This window comes from Agelaius phoeniceus, chromosome Z (assembly GCF_051311805.1).
Source record: "Agelaius phoeniceus isolate bAgePho1 chromosome Z, bAgePho1.hap1, whole genome shotgun sequence".
Lineage (NCBI taxonomy): Eukaryota > Metazoa > Chordata > Aves > Passeriformes > Icteridae > Agelaius > Agelaius phoeniceus.
The window spans coordinates 41,975,757-41,992,972 of NC_135303.1; the positions used below are offsets into that span (position 1 = coordinate 41,975,757).

General features: G+C 46.5%; 2 protein-coding genes across 3 annotated transcripts in view; both read right to left on the reverse strand.

Moving 5' to 3' along the window:
- KIAA1958 (KIAA1958 ortholog) overlaps nt 1–3,188 on the reverse strand; it is a 65,102-nt gene extending 61,914 nt beyond the window's left edge. For both annotated transcript variants that reach the window (XR_013180130.1, XM_077171991.1), the window contains exon 1: nt 2,936–3,188. The gene's annotated coding sequence lies outside the window, so the exon portion shown is untranslated. The remainder of the gene's footprint in view (nt 1–2,935) is intronic.
- Nucleotides 3,189–10,754: 7,566 nt separating this feature from the next.
- Nucleotides 10,755–16,987, reverse strand: LOC129132733 (hydroxysteroid dehydrogenase-like protein 2). Its single transcript, XM_077171891.1, has 3 exons — nt 15,590–16,987; nt 14,992–15,120; nt 10,755–13,106 (listed from the first exon to the last, which is right to left on the reverse strand). The coding sequence occupies exons 1-3, from the start codon at nt 15,690–15,692 to the stop codon at nt 13,048–13,050; spliced, it is 291 nt and encodes a 96-aa protein (XP_077028006.1). The 5' UTR covers nt 15,693–16,987; the 3' UTR covers nt 10,755–13,047.
- Nucleotides 16,988–17,216: the final 229 nt, after the last annotated feature.

Genomic DNA, 17,216 nt, shown 5'->3' on the forward strand with positions numbered 1-17,216 from the left:
TTTTTAAATATTTTTCACAGAAAGGGACTAGAAAAGGCAACAAAAATTTGCTCTACTTTTAAGTCACTAACCTTAATCTCACCCTGTGTTACTTGGCAAAAAAGGTGTGCGGCAATAACCTTTGGAAGCAGAGCCAACGTTCAGCCAGTTACACTTGAATTACCAGATATACAACAGTCCTCAAGAGAACCAATTGCCACACACATTTCTGTGAAAGTGCCTTACAAACAGCAGTTAATTTTCACACCACCTCTGTGAGCCCTGCCTGGATGGGTTATCACTCCCAGAGCGCAGATGTGGAAAAACAGTGGCACCATGGAGATGAGTGCCAAGGCTGGGATTACACTTAAAACCTTCAGAGCTCTTCTGTCTGCAGTTATTGACTAACAAGGAAGGAGGGCAGAGAGGCATAGGGTTGGGAGACTGGAAGTACCAAAGGATGCCATTGCTGAAACTCCATGTATCCGTGGAGCTGCAGTGAGTGGACCCATGGACAGCCAAGTCAAACTGGCACCAGGGTGAGGCTCGGTGGCCTCTTAAGGCAGCTGCAGCTGGTGTCTGCCAGGTGTGAACAGCTAAGGCAGTAAACTGCTGCTACTCTAGGAACTCGTGACTATAAATCCATTATCACTGTGTGAATGAAACAGAATTATACTGTGATTTGGAAACTTTCAGTAAGTTAAATTATAGAAAACTTCCTGGTGTAATACCAGCTACCAGTGCATAGATGCATCAGTACAGGAGCAGTATCAATGCATATTTGGTTACAAAAAAACCCCAGCTTGCTAACAATGGCTGGAGAAGTACTTCAGCTTCAGTTATGGTTTCTCCACAAGTTTTAAGTTACTTTCTGAACACCTAGCTATTTTAGTGGAATACAAAGAAGAATTCTGCTACACTCTTGAGATGAGTTAGTGACAACAGCAAAAATAGTAACTCCAGGGTGTATCTCTCTCACAAGTTTTACACTGCATATAAGAACACTTATTATCCCCACAACACTATCTGTTAATGCTAAACCACACCGTATCTTTTTGCCAATTCTTTTATCCATTACTTTTCTGGGTGCAAGGTTTTTAAACTATCCGGTTTGCTTTTTAGGTTACCTATGAAGGATTTCAAAGAGCTAATGAACTTGAGCAAAAGGTTAAAAAATTGTTTTTTGCTCAAAGCCACAGGCAAAAGGGGAAGATTGGAACTGGGCATGATTTAGCCAGGTTGAGCACCAGGCTCAGCACAGGACAGTAGATGAGTGAATGAACCACGTGATTCCAATTTTTGTGTGGCTTTAGAAGTGAGAAAAAAACAGGTTTAGCCAAACCTGAAATGACGTTTGAATAATCAGCCTGAGATAACTGACAGATTCAACCCCCAGGGCATTTTTTCCTGGCTTCTGGTAAAACCAGTCAGTCAGAAACAGTCTGAAACCATGCACATGGTGCTGTGGGGCAGGCGCACATCCCCAGTGTGCTGCTGGCTGAGGTTATTAGGTTAATTACACAACCACGTGAGTACAGCCCTGTTGGTCTGAGCTCTGAATTATATGGAGGAGAACTGAAGAAGCCATGAGAGAAACAGGAACTGGTCATTCCTGACCTAAAAAGACCTTTTGGGGTTACTCTGTTCAAAGAAAAAAAAGTTAAGGAAAAGAAGCCTGGTTCCTTAGCTGAAAAGTTGCCATCCAGAACACAGCAAAGGGATGTTATCATTTGTTTCATGCAAATTCTCACTGCTGCTACCAAGCACACTAAGTGCTTAGTCCCATTTCTCTTCAAATCAACAGAAAAATGAAAAACATTACTGTTTGTGCCAGTTCACAGCCAAGCTTTACCATCTATCACAGTTTTAGCATTGCACCACCAGTGGCAGAGGTTGTATTTCTGAGAACGGTAAGTGGGGGAATGGCAAAGAAGGCAGTCAAAAGCAAACTTCACAGATTAACAATTCAAATGTTGAAAGCCAGCCACATATAAGGATGTCATTTTTACTGAGTGAATTGTTTTGTTCCTATGACAGACCTTCACTCACTTGAATGGAAATAGCCGTACTCTACATCTAGTACTACTGAACTGCCAGCTGTGTTCAGGAGATATTTATAACCATTAATGCTGCAGATGGAAGGTGAGTTTTAATGTATCATAGTTACTTCTCTGGCTGGAGCTCTGTCTGACAGCTGGAATTGAATTGCAGAAAGCTCAATATATCTCTCCATCGTTTTCACTCCTTCCCTTGCATGTAACCATCCTTTCCAAGCTTGCTTCTGTTTTCTGGCTTGCCTTCTTGCTCCTGCCTCGTCTCGGTAGCAAGCCAAGTTAGTGTGGAGCTGCCTTTCCCAGTGCTCACCACAGTGCCTGCTTGGGCTGGGGATGAGAGGGACCCCTCGGAGCTCCCCTGTGGGACCTGCCAGGAGGCTCGAACCTCACGTGGGACCAAACCCCACCGCCAGGCACTTGGCCCCCGGCCCCGTTCTCGTTGCAGCCGGCAGACCCCTGGGGCCCCAAACCACAGCCCCCTGCGCCTGCCCACCTCGTTTTCAGCCGGGAGCTGGGGGTGGGAGCGGGGCGGGGGCTGTAATGGTCACTTTTCTTTCTGCAGGAGGATGCCAGGCGGGGCGAGGGGCTCCACTCCACTCCATATGTTGTGTCAAACCACGACCCCTCAAGCACCGCTGCCTCCCCCTGTCCTTCATCGGCACGCCCCGTGCAGCCCGGGGAGGCACACCGAGCCCTGCCACTGCACAGCGCCCCGCAACAAGGCCGGGGGACCCGCGCCTGTGCCCGGTGCAGCTTCCGAGAGAGCCCTTGGCCGCGCACAAAGAGAGAGCGAGCCAGACACGGGAGTATCGCCCGCCCCCGCGGCGGGCAGCGCTGGATGCACACACACGCACCCCCCGCACTCGCATCCACACGCGCGGTGCGGCCGGCGGGTCACGTACCTGCAGGTGCCTGTCCGTGGGAGCGCGGGGCGGGGAGCCGTGCGATATCGCCCGTATTGCATGGGGGGATGAGGGCGATATCGCTCGGGGGTTGGGGCGGGGGGGCTGCTCTGCTCCCTCCGCCCTTTTCCTCCTCCTCCTCCTCCCCGCGGTGTGTGTGGGGGTGTGTGGTACTCCGCGCCAGAGGAGGCAGCGGCGGGCTCCAGCTCCTGTCAGCCACCGGAAACCGGCGCCCGGTTCCCCGCACCGCAGGAAGTGTGCAATGGCACACCCGCACACCGGCCCGGACTGGCAGCGCACCGCAGGCTGGGTGCCATGGCACACTGCACACGCACAACACCGCAGGCTGTGTGCCATGGCATACCGCACACGCACAGCACCGCAGGCTGTGTGCCATGGCACACCGCACACGCACAGCACCGCAGAAAGTGTGCCATGGCACACCGCACACGCACAGCACCGCAGGCTGGGTGCCATGGCACACCGCACACGCACAGCACCGCAGGCTGGGTGCCATGGCACACCGCACACGCACAGCACCGCACAGCACTGCAGGCTCTGTTCCATGGCAAACTGCACACACACAGCACCGCACAGCATCGCAGGCCGGGTGCCATGGCACACCACAAACCACACACCGCACACATACAGCACCGCAGGCCGTGTGCCATGGCACACCGCACACACACATGCACCACGTTGGGCGGCACAGCCCGAATCTGGGCACAGCACAGAACCTTGAGGGACACCCAAGGGACACCTGTCCCTCCTGTGGGACTGAGGGGGGGCAGAGAAGGGGTCACCATGCCCCCTCTGCAGGGAAACAGGCAACAGGATCTGCGTTCCCTGCGTTGCTATGGGCAGGAGTGAAAACAAGGAGAGATGCATGCGTGTGAAATGGGGATGTTGCACTAAGGAACACCTTCTCAGCTGACATAAAGTAATGTAATTCTCATTATTCTGGTGGAGGTCTCCTGATTTGCAGCACCTCACCTACTCAATTGTGTCCAAACAGCTACTACTCTGTTGTTTTGTGCAGATACAGAAACACGTGATTTACTGTTACTTTTTTTTTATTTGGTATCTGCCACGACCTGTTAATTTTATGTGGACTATGTACATATACATGCACACATCTGCACACACAGTGCCCATGTGTAAGACAATAAAAACTGCAATTTGTGTGTTGTGAAAACTTTCCTAATTTGCTTGCAACTAGAGACCCTATCAGTAACATTGCTCTTTTTTTTTTTTTTTTTTTTTGAAGTTGATCTGGATGCTGGTTCTCCCACAGTAAGCAAGGCACATACCAAAGCAAATTTTGCTAATCTCCTCAATCTCCTCAGTTGGACTTGACTTTTTTTACCCTGCATCACTCCAGAAGGAGACAGGCCTGGCTATTAGCCTTTTAAGCCGGCTGCTTCATGGCCCAGAGGTTTTTCTTTCCTCATCTTCCTTATGCCAACATTTGCAAAACTTGAATGGGCTAACACATGCTTACTAGCTAAGATGGCAACAATGCTTACACAAGAGTAAAATGGAGGCAATCTGGAAGTGTATTCATGCCAAAAGTAATGCTCTTTCCAGATTTGCCTGTGAGGTGGCAGGGGAGTTTGGTAGCAGCATTAACCTTGCCTAGGGAAGATTGCCATCCCTTCTGCTAGCGTTATTTTCAGTAGGTTGTCATGATCATGGTGCTGCAATGAGCAGAGGTCTATAATACTTAATTATTTAAGATTTCAGTGGTAGATTCCTAAAGATGAAGAACCCTAACATGAGGAGTAATTATTCCAGGGAGAGGAGAGAGAGTCTGCCTCCATCCATCATGATCAAATACATGACACCCTGCTTTCACATCTTACTTTTAAAGCAGGGACCTGTACTCAAAGCACTGGCAACATTAAGAAAAAGACCACAACGTTCCTGGACTCTGCTGTGCCCACAAAATCCTTGCAGGGACAGGAATGATCTGATTTTCAGAAATATGCCCCCACAGTACTGTACAGGCCATCACACACTCCTCGTGGGTCAGAGGCTGCATGGGTCGTACTGGTTGAAACCAGTGCCCTGTTTGCCTCTACGATGGGCTGCTCAGCTGTCTTTTCAAGACCAAATAGTTACATTTTCACTAACAACAATAAGGAATTCCTGAAGAGGACTGCCTTTCAAACAAACACTCCTCATCTCTGGGAGCCCTATAATCAAGCTCACATAATCTTCAGTCAGGAAACATAAGGGGCTTGCTCTTCACTGTTGGCCTTTATCACTCAAGTCTTGATCAGTCTTGATCACTCCTTTTCATTCTTTTTCTTTGTTCTTCTCTACTTCTCTCATGCTCTTCAGTAGCCACAGGACAAAGCCTCTCTCCTCCTCCCAGCTTCTCCCCCTCTTTCTTCTCCTTCTTCACTTCTTCGTTGTTAGGAGCAGCCACAGGTCATATCATATGCTCTACCGAAGAGCTCAGCTAAGCTTAGTACAGTGTCACCAGTACCTCAGCACAGAATTGTAGTTCTGGATGAGCTTGTTTTAGCTCACTGCCTGTGTTAGTGATTGCACTGGGAGGGCAGCAATTGTGTGCACTGGTGTTCCCAAGCAAGAAAACAAGGTTTTCTCTGGAAAGGAAAGCTACTGCTATTGACCCAACAGGACTGTGCTGGCTGCTGCAGGGTGGACAGACACAGAGACTTTGCTGCCTCTGCAAAGCCAAGAAACTGTTGTGGTGAGGCGTTATTGCTGGGCATTTCTCCTCCTTCATCACTTGGAATAAAACACAACCAGGCATACATCTGACTTGGTTGACGTGAACACCTGCTGGAGGTGCTGAGCACCCCTTCATAGATGGTCCACATGTCCAAGTAAGGCAGCAGGGTCCTGTCATTAATGCAGTGGGCTGAGAAAGAAGATGTATCACATCCTCATCCCAGAACTAGCATGGATTTTTTTCTGTGACCTCTGAAAATTTACTAACCCATGTGCTGTGACCCTTCATCAGCCATAGCAGGCTGTGTGGCAAGGGTGAATTGTCTTACTCCAGATGCCAGTGCCAGGAAAGCTAGGGCTTATGGTGCTCAGTGGAAGCTCATGCTCTCCCCTCCAGTACTCCTGGGCATCCTGCCATCCCATTAACACTTGTGCCACCAGCAGACCAAAAACAATGGGCAAAAGCAAAAGCATCCCAGATCCCACGTGAACTGATCCTTCTGCAGAGAAATGCTGGTTGTGAAATAGGGTGTACAAGCTGTCAAACAGGAGGGAGAGGAATCACCATCCTCCTGTTTGGGAATACCTGAGTCTGCTTGAAGAGAGGTCTAAAGCTCCTGGCAAGTGACAGCAACATCACAGCAGAGATGATACGACCTCACAGAAAATGTGCAGGCACCAAGTGACCACATGGCTTTGTTGCAAACTGCTCAGCTTACCCAGCATCACTCCAGCACCACATCGGTCAAGAGAAACAGGGCAAAGCTTGGCTTTTCCCAGGGATGTCCTCCGTGAGATAAGATGTGCACCGACTCAGTCTGGGCCGGTTCCTCTTTTGTTCAGGACTGACAGGTGGGCTGGATTCTGCTGAGTGGTTTGTTTCTGCTGCCTAGCTCTGCCCTTCTTTTGATTCAGGCAGCAAGGAAGCTGAGTCACATCCCCGCAGTCTGTGCCCTTGCCATGCCTGCTCTCTCCTGCCCAGCTGAGCAGGGTGTGCCAGCACCCACACAGACTCTCTCTCAGCCGCCACCACCAGTCATGAGCCTGACCTGGCACCAGAAGCTTTCTTTGCCAGCTGAAACACAAAGGTGAAACACTACTCCATGTGAAACCCCCCAGCCCTCACAGCAGGAGGAAAGCTGGCCAGGGAGGAAGACAGATGCAATCAGAAAATACTTCAGATTTTAGCGGAAAGCTGGCCGTACACTAAGGACCTACCACTAGAGTAGTTGGGATGAGAATGAAAAAGGCCAAGAATGGTCTGCTTTACCAGCTGTAGGTTTGAAATCAGAACTGATTTTGTCACAGGAAGAAGGGCAGGATCAGGCCACTGCCACAACAGGCTTTTTTTTTGCAGCAGTTCCCCACACAGACTGCTATTAGCACATCTGCTCCAAGGGCTGCTCATCATGGCTGGAACCAGCCAGACACAGATCATGAACTTGTTTTTACAGGTGTGTTTCTCAGAGGAACATGTGCCCAACAAAACTAGCTCCTGCTGTACAAAAAGTTAAGCTGGAACCACTTTTGAGCCAGAAAAAATTTCCTGGCACAACCATTATCTTCCTGAAAAAGGTAGCCCCTTGAAAAAGCAGTATGAGTTAAAAGATTCATCTTACTTTCTAGACTTCATTTGCCATGATCCAAGCAAGATTTTACTCCATCATTTAGCTGGAACATGGAGAGAGTAGTATCTGTAAGGTCCCAGAAAGTCCTAGAAGAGCTCAGGGCCAAACCTTGTGGTGTCTCACAGTGCCTCTTCCTCCTCTGTAACATTGTAAGGGAAGCAACAGACAGCCTTCCAACATGCAGGCAGACAGCTAATTCTTCACTGAGGCTTCCTCTACCTCAACATCTATTGCAAAGAAATGAGCACCAAAAATCTGGGGAGCCAGCTTCCCATCCCAAGAGCCTGTGTGTCACTCTGGAATACTACAGTTCCCTCTCAGAGAATTAAGCATGAGCTAGACTCACCTGACTGACACACTTCTCTAGGTGAAAGGATTTGGTGAGAAACAGGTCAATATTAATGGGCTGGCTCCCTTGTGGGACATCAGTGCTCCTGAAGGGCAACAGGTGGGTCTGTGGGGCAGTGCAGCTTACAAACACCCAGCTGTGAGGACTCAAGGTCAGTGACAGAAGGTGGGTGCCAGTTTCCTCCATGACTGCAGGAAGACAAATGGTCTGACTTGCAGAGAACTGGTGTGACGAGTGGAGCTGGGGTATTACAACACACACCTGAGATACTGGTGGTTAGTAAATAAGGAATCCTTCTCTCATGACTGTGCAGAGGGCCTTGTATCCCTGTGTTTTCAGTAGCAATGTAGCAGAGCTGCACTGGTGTAGGCAGGGTCAGAATGAAAGCCATTAAGTGCCTCTTTGGATGCCAGCTTTCTGGCACTGAACTGGTATGCTGCTATTGGGAAGTTCCTTTGAAAATTGCAAATAAATATGGAAGTGAATAAGTTCTTGTCTGTGGAGTTGTTGTTTTTGGGTTTTTTTAGGTTTCCTGTAAAAAACACTGGAACTGTAATGTTTGAAAAACAAATTCATTTACTAAGGCAAGGCAAGGCAATATCAGAACATGATCCATTTGTTTAAGAGTGGTCCTTAAAGAGGAAGATCAAGCAGGCAACTTCTCCCTCACACCCCCCAGCTTCTCTTTAGGTAAGGAAAGGTTTTTAAAGCAAAATCTGTGAAGTATCATATCTGCATTCATGGAACATCTGTAATTAAATACACACAATATTTCAAAGCAGAGCACTGCTGGTTAATTTGCCCTTCACTTACCTGCCAGACCAAAAATTACACTATGGGGGCACTACATGATGCTCTAATCATGATGCCCATGATTTCATCACTTTTGGAGAAGATTTCAGAACAAACTCACTTTTAGTAGACCATGGTCCTTCAGCTCTGCTGGTCATTTACCACCACATCTAGGTGCACCCCGCTCAGCAGTATTTCAACACTTGTAATCCTGCTTTTAACACTGACCTGACATCCCTGCTGCATCGGTCAGAAACAAGGGCACTACAAGAATCCACAAGAGAGGAAGGCATTCTTCATTCTGGGACACTAATGGGACACAAGCCCTCAAGGAGCCTGATTCAAACAGGAAAGCTTGAGGAGAGTTGTCTTCTGCTCCAGCCACCTGGATTGCTGGCAATCCCTCTACTGGACTGCTAGGATATGTGTTGCAAATACTGCTCTGCCTGACCAGGGCAGGTCAGACTTACCCAGGTGCAGGAGCAGGCATTTTTCTGGTCATGTAGGTAACACCAGGCTGAATTAAAAGGGGTGATCAGGCAAGGAGTGCCCTGAGCTTGTTTCTGAAGTAGAAGGTTGTGTGGGACAACCTGAGGAGCAGGGATTCAGCTATCACAGTGCACTGTAAAGGTTTTGTCTTTTTCCAGTAATCACTGATTACCAGAAAACTCCTACCCTTCTCAAACTCCCTTTGGAGGTTCAACACCCAGCCTATAGCACCAATGAGGGCATGCTTATTTTCCTTTGGAGATCCAGAAGGAACGTGGGGGAGTAAGTACCAGTACTAAAGACCACCCAACTCACAGTCACTGGATTTGTAATGACTGCAGTTATTCATCAACTCTAAAAGAAAACCAGCACAACAAAATACCTAACTTCAGGTCAGGGCTACGATCAAAGTGAGTTAGAGTGTGATTGATTAAAGGCAAAGCAGATAACAGCTTATGAAAGCTTAGAGACATGGTAATGCCCAGTAAAAACACCCAGCTTTTAGGTCACTTCTCAATTTTTCATACCCTGTCTGGGGCAGCTAACAAACTGACAGAAGAAAACCTGTTAGTTTTCTCCACTGAGAACCTCAGATTGTCATGTTAGGCAGTCACTTTTCCTTCACATGTGCATGATGCTGAAAAAAGCAGTGCAGACCTCACAAGGATACTTCACATTTACACCCAAGCATATCAGAGCAGAACTAACTTTCTGCTGGTCCTTCCTTTGTTAGTTTTGTTACTAGGCTGCAACTAACAATTAGTGTTAACACAGAAAAAGTATATGAAGATCCACAAGGTGCCTTTGGAAATTCTATACTGTTTCACAAGAGGCTTGAAACGCCCTTGAGAATCCAGTCTGTGTGTATTCAGAGTTGTGACCATACAACTCTGTTTTGTATTAAATTCCTGTGGGTTTTGGTGGAACAGGATATATCTCTGGCAACAGCAGGTGAGTGTCAGCTCTTGGATGAAATATACAGGTAAAGAAGAGCAATTTAAACAAAAGCCCGAATAATTAGTACTGAAAAAGTGTGTAATAACAGCTCAACAAGAAACTCACTTGAAAGCAAACAGGAGACTAGGCACTACAAATGTGTGCTAATTGTATGAGAGAGATTTGTCTGAACATACAGTGTGCAATTTCTCCATATAGGATAAGGACACTGGGCTTTTTCTGTCTAAGAAACCATGATGCTTTGGTGTCCAGCCTGTGGCCTCAAGTTATTACCTAATGTTTACCTTTAAAACACAGAGAATGGATTTAAAACATAACCAGATCATGCTCTTCACCCACCCACACTGCTAGCTGTGAGTTCTTGGGCTCAGCCCCCCCCAGAAGGGGGTGGCTCTCTGCAAATGGCATATGAAGGCTGTAGCAGACCCACAGTGCATCCATGTCTCTTCCCCTCAATGCTAGGCTGTGAGGGCTGAACTCCTGTTTTACAGGGTGCCTTAAGGAGCTCACAGTGCAAGCGCAAGAAGATGGAGAGTGGGGAAATCTTTGCAATGATAGAACTGGAATCATGCGGGAGCTGAGTCATGGTTCTACCACAGAAATCCTGGAGCTATTTCCGACCTTCCTTGCAGTTGCCCACCTGTAACAGGCTGACAACATAGTCTCATATGTTGTGTCTTTGGGAGGCCCTCATTTTCTTCAAAGAGAAGAAAATAATAGCAGAGAAGTTTGTAAATATGAATATGGGGCATTATTTACTTAGGATATCTGGCTGTCACAAGAGCATTTATTTCTGGAAAAAAAAAAAACCAAAAAAACCACAAAAAAACAACTGAGCCAGTGTTTCCTCCCAAGGTTTCTGGGTTGAGGCAACCATGGTATTATTTGCTTCCCTCCCTTTTTGGCCTGGTAAATTTCAAAGTTTGAGAGACCTGTTTCAGTGACCTAGACACTGCTTTTACAGTAAAGTCTGGATCTCAAAATTCCCCTCTATCATATTCAGTTGTTTAGTAGAAATAGTAAGGTATGAATAAAGAAATAGCTGACAACATCCTTCTGGAGAAAATATTACAAATAGTATGAAATATGTTTCTTGGTAAAAAGATCCATCACACTGATTTTCTGTTATTTATTCGCCCAATACTACATCTCACGCAAACTCACAATCAAAGTTGTGACAAAGATCATGATTGAAAATAATGGTATTGTACTTATCCCCCACCCTGCTTAAACTTTAACCCCTGATGAAAAGGTCTGCTTTCAGAGTTGTTGCTCATGCCATGTGACTCCTACGATTGGGAGAAAGTGAGAGTAGGTAAACAAGCTCAAAATTACTGCTCACATTTAAGAAATTTGATAGAACCCACTTTTCCTTCATTGCTTCACTTTCTAGTGAGGGAACCATAAAGCTTGAGTTTAACCATGCCATGCCAAGAGAGTGTGCACACTTTTCTGCCTCCTTGGTTTTAGGTTCTAATGTGCAGGCAGCTTCCCAGTCACACCTTGTGATCACAATTTCATTGCAAAAGCTGTCTTTTAGCACTGAGCAGCAAGTGGCAGACATATCAATTGCTGCACACAGACATGCACAAGTGATGTCATCTTTGCAATGCCAAGTGCTTTCTATGCCCCTTCAGGGCCCAGCAATCACTTGCAGCCCTGCAGCCTTTGACCCAAGCTGCTGTATCAGTATTTCCCCCTTCTCCTTCCTGTGCTGTTGCCTTGGCCTTCCACTTGCAAATCTCAGTAGATTCTCATAGAAAGCAATTGCTCAGAGTCCAATAATCTCATCTGTCTTCCCCTTGGGTTTCCTATCTGTTTTGTAACTTTAGTTTGTATTAAGGAGAAAAGCAAGAGTTAGCAAATAGAAAAGTAGATAATAATCATGTAAATAACCCGTAAGCATTACCAACCATAAATACGCACAAATGGAGTGACTGCTACACACCACCTGTGACTGCTTAAGTGTGATCCTGTCAGCACCACATACAGGAACAACCAAGAGGTAGCTTGGCTGGCTCCTAATGCCAAGAGCAGAGCTGACAGAGGAGAAAGCCTGACAACAATAATTATAGTCACTTTCCTCATCTTCACTGCTTGCTGACTCTGTAAAGGACTCTCTTCTGGGGGCCACACTGCTTCATTACTTGGCTGGATATTTGTCAAGCACTTCCATTTCTTTCTGTTCTTTTTCCCCTACAGTAACTTCAAGTTGAAGTCTGGACCACACTGATAAAATTCTGTGCAGGTAAACCTGTCTCAAGAGGTGTGATGATACTGTCCCCACACAGCTGGTAAAGTCTTGTTCTCAGCCCCTAGTAGAAATGGTGGGAAGCAGAGCTACAGACCACCCCAGTAAAAGATACTCTCTCTATGTATTATTGCTTGAGCTAGTTATATTTAGTTAATTAGAGCTTAACTTTGCTATACAAAGCACCATCTTATTCTAGGACAGAATGATGCATAGAACTAATTAAGCAAGATACCATTATATAGACTATATGGATTACATGGACATTATATGGACATTATATGAAGATTCACTGGGTTTGATTTTTATCATTGATTTGATTTTAAGCATTCAGGCTAACACTCTTCCAAACCAAGTCTCTCCCCAAAATATTACTCTCATTGATTATTTCAGTGGTTCAAATAAATATGACAAGTCCTGGTGCTCTGTCATCTAGAAGTACACACCTTACACCTCATTCCTGCTCTGGAGCAAGAACTTTATACCAGGAATGAGGGAAGGGAGGTAAGACGCTGCAAGGCACAGACACAGATTTTTAAGTTGCTGCAAACCTGCTTATCTCACCCTTTCCCACATGCGACCCGTGCTTTCGGCAGAAAAAGATGGCGGTGCCCCTTGGCGAGTCTAGCCGCTAGGCAAGCCTGCGGCAGGCCGGGCAGCAGGGCGGGTGCCCAAGGCAGTGTGAGCTGCAGTGTGCTGCCTGCTCCCTCTGCTGGCACCGCCTGCTCCCAGCCCCGCCGGAGACACGCAACTGCTGAGCCGGTGGAAGACGTCTAAAGAGAGCCCTTGAACACACCAGGGCCACATTACCTTCGCAGTACGACGAGCCATCAGTCCTGCTCACCAGTGTCAGCAGCCTGCAGATCGTGTCTCTCTTATGCACGTCCTGGAGCCATTCTCTCCATTTATCATCACCTAAAAAACCTGTAACTTTCTCTCCAGTTACTCACAGTAGCAAAACAGTCACAAGTTTTTTAGTCACTTCATTTTTATGGGCCTCCAAATCTGTGAAGTGAGAAATAGAGTAAAAAGGAACACTTTTGACCTCATGCAAAAATCCTTTGCAGAAGAAAAATATCTGCAATAATTCCTCTACTATAGCATCCATTGTAGGTCTTGTCCTAACAGTGAACAGTGGACTTTTTCAATATCTCAAGATCATTAGCCTTTTAAAATAACATCTGATAGGGATGGTCAATTCATACAAGCTTTGTAAAACCAGTACAGGGCAGAAAAATACTGTTTGACCCCAGTGAGAGGAAAAGTTAGCGCTTTAGTTAAAAAGTTACTTAGTCAGCTCTTACAGGAAACATGCTGTGCATCCCCTAATCATTGGTAAGAACTCATATCTCCTTAGACATCAGAGAAAACATGATAAGAAATAAAAGTCTCTTAGGTTTGCATCTCACAGTGACACAGGACAGTCTGCAGTCAGAAAAAAATAAAGAAGTGAAAATTAAAAAATCTGTTCTTGAAACACCAGTATTTTGGGACATAATTGTTTTTTGAAGCTTTACAGGAAGTTATTTTAAAAAGCCAGGTTTGCTCTTGGGTATTATAATCAACTTGAGTTGTGATTTCTTTAGCAATTACAAAATCTATTGATCTTATACTGCATCAGCAAAAAATGAGGACTGGTGTTTTAAAATAGCATTGTAGTTACATAAGAAAGACCAGTATTCTGCTAGTGTTCAAAATTTAACTATAGCAGCATCTTTTCCAGACTCAGTGTTAGCATCATATCACCTTTAATACTAGAATTTCCTGGCATGAAAGCCATGAATAGCTTTAGCTTATCTAAAATGAAAAAAACAGAACCATCAGAAAATTAAAATGATCTGGATATAGGCTGTGCACAGGAAACAGTAAAATCCCTAGAGTAAGGTTTTTGAGTGCTTTAGAAATTCTGTTTTGGAATATACATCCTAGTTTTATCCACGTGGTAAAAATGCTAAATCAGAATCTGTGATCAAATCCCACACACTTCCAATATCTGAATCTAACAAAGAATTTCTATATATCTGTATCTATCTCTATTTCACAATATTGAAGCATTTTACTGTAAAGAAGGAGGCTGATTAATTGAAGTAGAATTTACTTTTCCAATCCATCTGTAAAAACATTTCTGAGGACTTGATTACAATTATTAACTTAATGCAGAACTTTTTTTTTCATTATTAATCTGTTCTCTAATGACTCCATTTTGAAGTGTGTTAAAAAAGGTTTTGAGCTGTTTTGATAAGTGTTACTTGTGGAAATCACATTTACAAAGAAGTGTAGCATTTTTAACATTATGAAAGTTCTGACATTGTCTTCTGTCCAACACTACTTAATCAGTAAATACATTCTCTGGAACAAGAAAACACTCTGTAAGAGGAGCAAATTACATACAGATGCTATATCCTGTTACTTAATGAAATTATTAGATTATGACTGATTTAACTAAGAAAAGACCATATGGCTCCAATCTCTCAGGGGAGATGAAACAAATCAGGTTATTTTCCTACCAACTCTTCCTGGTGTGAGCAGGGCATATTTAGGAGACACTGCTCAGACATGTGCAGAGCACAAGCCCAACACATTGACTGGATTCTTTCTGAAGATACGCTGGCTGCTAAAATGTTGGTACCTGGTTAATAAAAGCAGTGTAACCTTTTGCACTCTTCCTGTTCACAGGATGCAGGAGTACACCCTGTGTACAGGAGTGCAGAAAAATCCAAGGAGTTCTTGCCTGCACTCTTCCCAGAGCCCCAAAAAGCTGAAAGCTCCTCCAATCCCAAATCACAGAGTGAGAAGCTGCTCTACTCCCCTGTCAGCAGAGGCTTTTCCGGGACAGCTTTTCTGGCTCTCCCGGTACCTGTGGCCCTTGACAAAGGCCTTTGTCCCTCACCTGTGAACATCTTCACAAAGTCGGCGCTCGACATGCTCATAACCACATCAGCTGTCACGGGAGGCTTTCCGAAGCCAGCGCTCCCACCCTTGGTCTTCAGGTCAATGTACCAAGTGCCTCCACCATCGCCTGGACAGAGAGTGAAGCGCGGTGAGAAGGCAGCAAGCGCTGCTGTGCCCTCCCTCTCTGTTGCCCCGCCAGAGGCCCGCGGCCGTGTGCGTTTGCAGCGGCTCCGTGGCAGCCCACACGCCGGTGGGGCTCTGCAAGGAGTCACCTCTTGTCCCCTGTGACGCCCCAAGCGCTGCGGGCTGGGGCCGCGGGCAGGAGAGCCCAGAGGCCGCGCTTTGCTCCCAGAGCCGCTGGCAGCTGGCGCTTCTGCCGTGGGCCCGAGAGCGCCCTAAGCGTGGCCACAGCAGCGCCAGGACAGAGGGACGGCAGCTCCCGGGGCTGCCCGAGCGGGCCTGCAGCACGAGCTGCAGTCACAGGACCTGAACAGGAGCCGGCCTGCTTCGGGACCAGCTTCCACTTCCACAAAGCGTTTCTGTCTGAAAACACCGGGGCCTTTTGCCAGGCAAGGCTGCGCAAGCAGTGGGCTTACCAGAGAGCTCAAACTGAAAGACACCCTGAGTACTTCTCACGTACTCCTCGGTCACTGCCCCTTGAATAACTCGGAACGTCTCTGCAACAGGACCCGATGGCATGGCTGCAGCAGATTCTGTCTTTGCCTTGGCCGCATCTGCTCCTTCCTGCTGGGATCTGCTTAATTTCTTCTCCTCTTTGAATGCTTGGGCAGCACCTCCAATAAATTAATTCTTCTGCAAAGGCTTCTAAACTGTAAATCAATTTACTGCTTTTGTTGCCAACTTTCAGAACTCTCTAAACATGGACAGAGGGTTTAGAAAGGAGACATTGTTTATTCTGCCCGAGATGCAAAGCAGAGATTTTCCACAAATCAAGCCAACCAAGGATTAAAATGTGAGAGAATTCACACACTGAAATCTACATAAACCTGCCTATCTAATACACAGTTACCCCTGCCTACTGCATAATTGCTTAACTTGTGCAACCTTATGCAGTGTTACTGCACCTGCATAGGCCTCTTCGGGGGTCTCTAGTGGTCCCTGCTGGTCGTTTGGGGAGATGTCCCCTACTCAGTCTCAAGCAAAGTTCAGTTCAGGACGTGCAGAACATCAGACTGAGTGTCCAAGAAGATGTCATCTTCTCAGACAATTTCCAGGCAAGTCATAAAATACAAAAGCTTTCCATAAACATTAAGCAACATCTGCCTAACCCACCTGATAGCATCATTTTACATTTAAAAGAGGGGTTAAAGGAGAGAATGATACCATCAGCTTCCATCTGGATCAGAGATCAAAGGAAGGGACAGGGAATTCTGTTTAAAGACTCAGAGCCTAAAGATCTAGAGAATTCTACGTAAAATACAGAGAATTCTGTTTAAACACATCAACTTGATCAGCATTTTACTTTACCCCAGTGAACATTTAACACTAAAGAAAAGCTTTTCCAATAAAGGAAAGCTTTTGCAATTTACAAAGCCAATCAAGTGGAACAGCCCCTTAAAATGCTGTTGAAAGTCTCTTAGGTATCCTCAGTATCAAAAATACTTAGGTCTGTTCTGTGAGTCCCTACTGAATAACCTGCACTGGCAGCCCAAGGAAATAACATAATCTGTCCCTGGCAGAACAGTCCTAGTGTGACTGCTCAAGGAGTATTTCCACCAGAAAGGAACACTTCCAAGCTTGCCTCCTCTGCTCTGGCCTTATCCCTATTTTGACACTCCAATAAAAGAGGTTCAGCATTCTTAGTTGCCCTTCAACTTGACATAAACCAATTCTGAAAGAGCAAAAGCAAAGCTTTTCTAGAAAAAACCCCAAAACAGTTCTGCACACATGACGGTGTTTTCAGAGCCGATTGCGAGCCTGAAAGATCATCCCACTGTCGCCAGGACACTCAGGACCCAGCTGCCAGTGCTCACCAGCACCTTGCTCGCCACCTCCTTCTGCACGGCCGCATTTCCCCTGCCCTCGCGGGCTGCAGCCGGCTCAGCCCGGCCGGGGGCGGGCAGGGAGGCGCAGCCGGCGGAGGGAGGCAGCGGCAGAGCCGGGAGCGCAGGGACAGCGGGGACAGCCGGAGCGGCAACGCGGCACGGCGGCCTTGCGCAAGGCGAAGGCCGATGGGCCAAATACCGACGTTAAAGGAGTAGT

Coding starts and splice junctions, on each gene's coding strand:
- LOC129132733 (XM_077171891.1), bottom strand. CDS start 15,692: ATGCCATCGGGTCCTGTTGCAGAGACGTTCCGAGTTATTCAAGGGGCA. Junction 15,121..15,589: donor CTTTCAGTTTGAGCTCTCTG/GTAAGCCCACTG, acceptor CTCTCTGTCCAG/GCGATGGTGGAGGCACTTGG. Junction 13,107..14,991: donor CTTTGTGAAGATGTTCACAG/GTGAGGGACAAA, acceptor CTCACTTCACAG/ATTTGGAGGCCCATAAAAAT.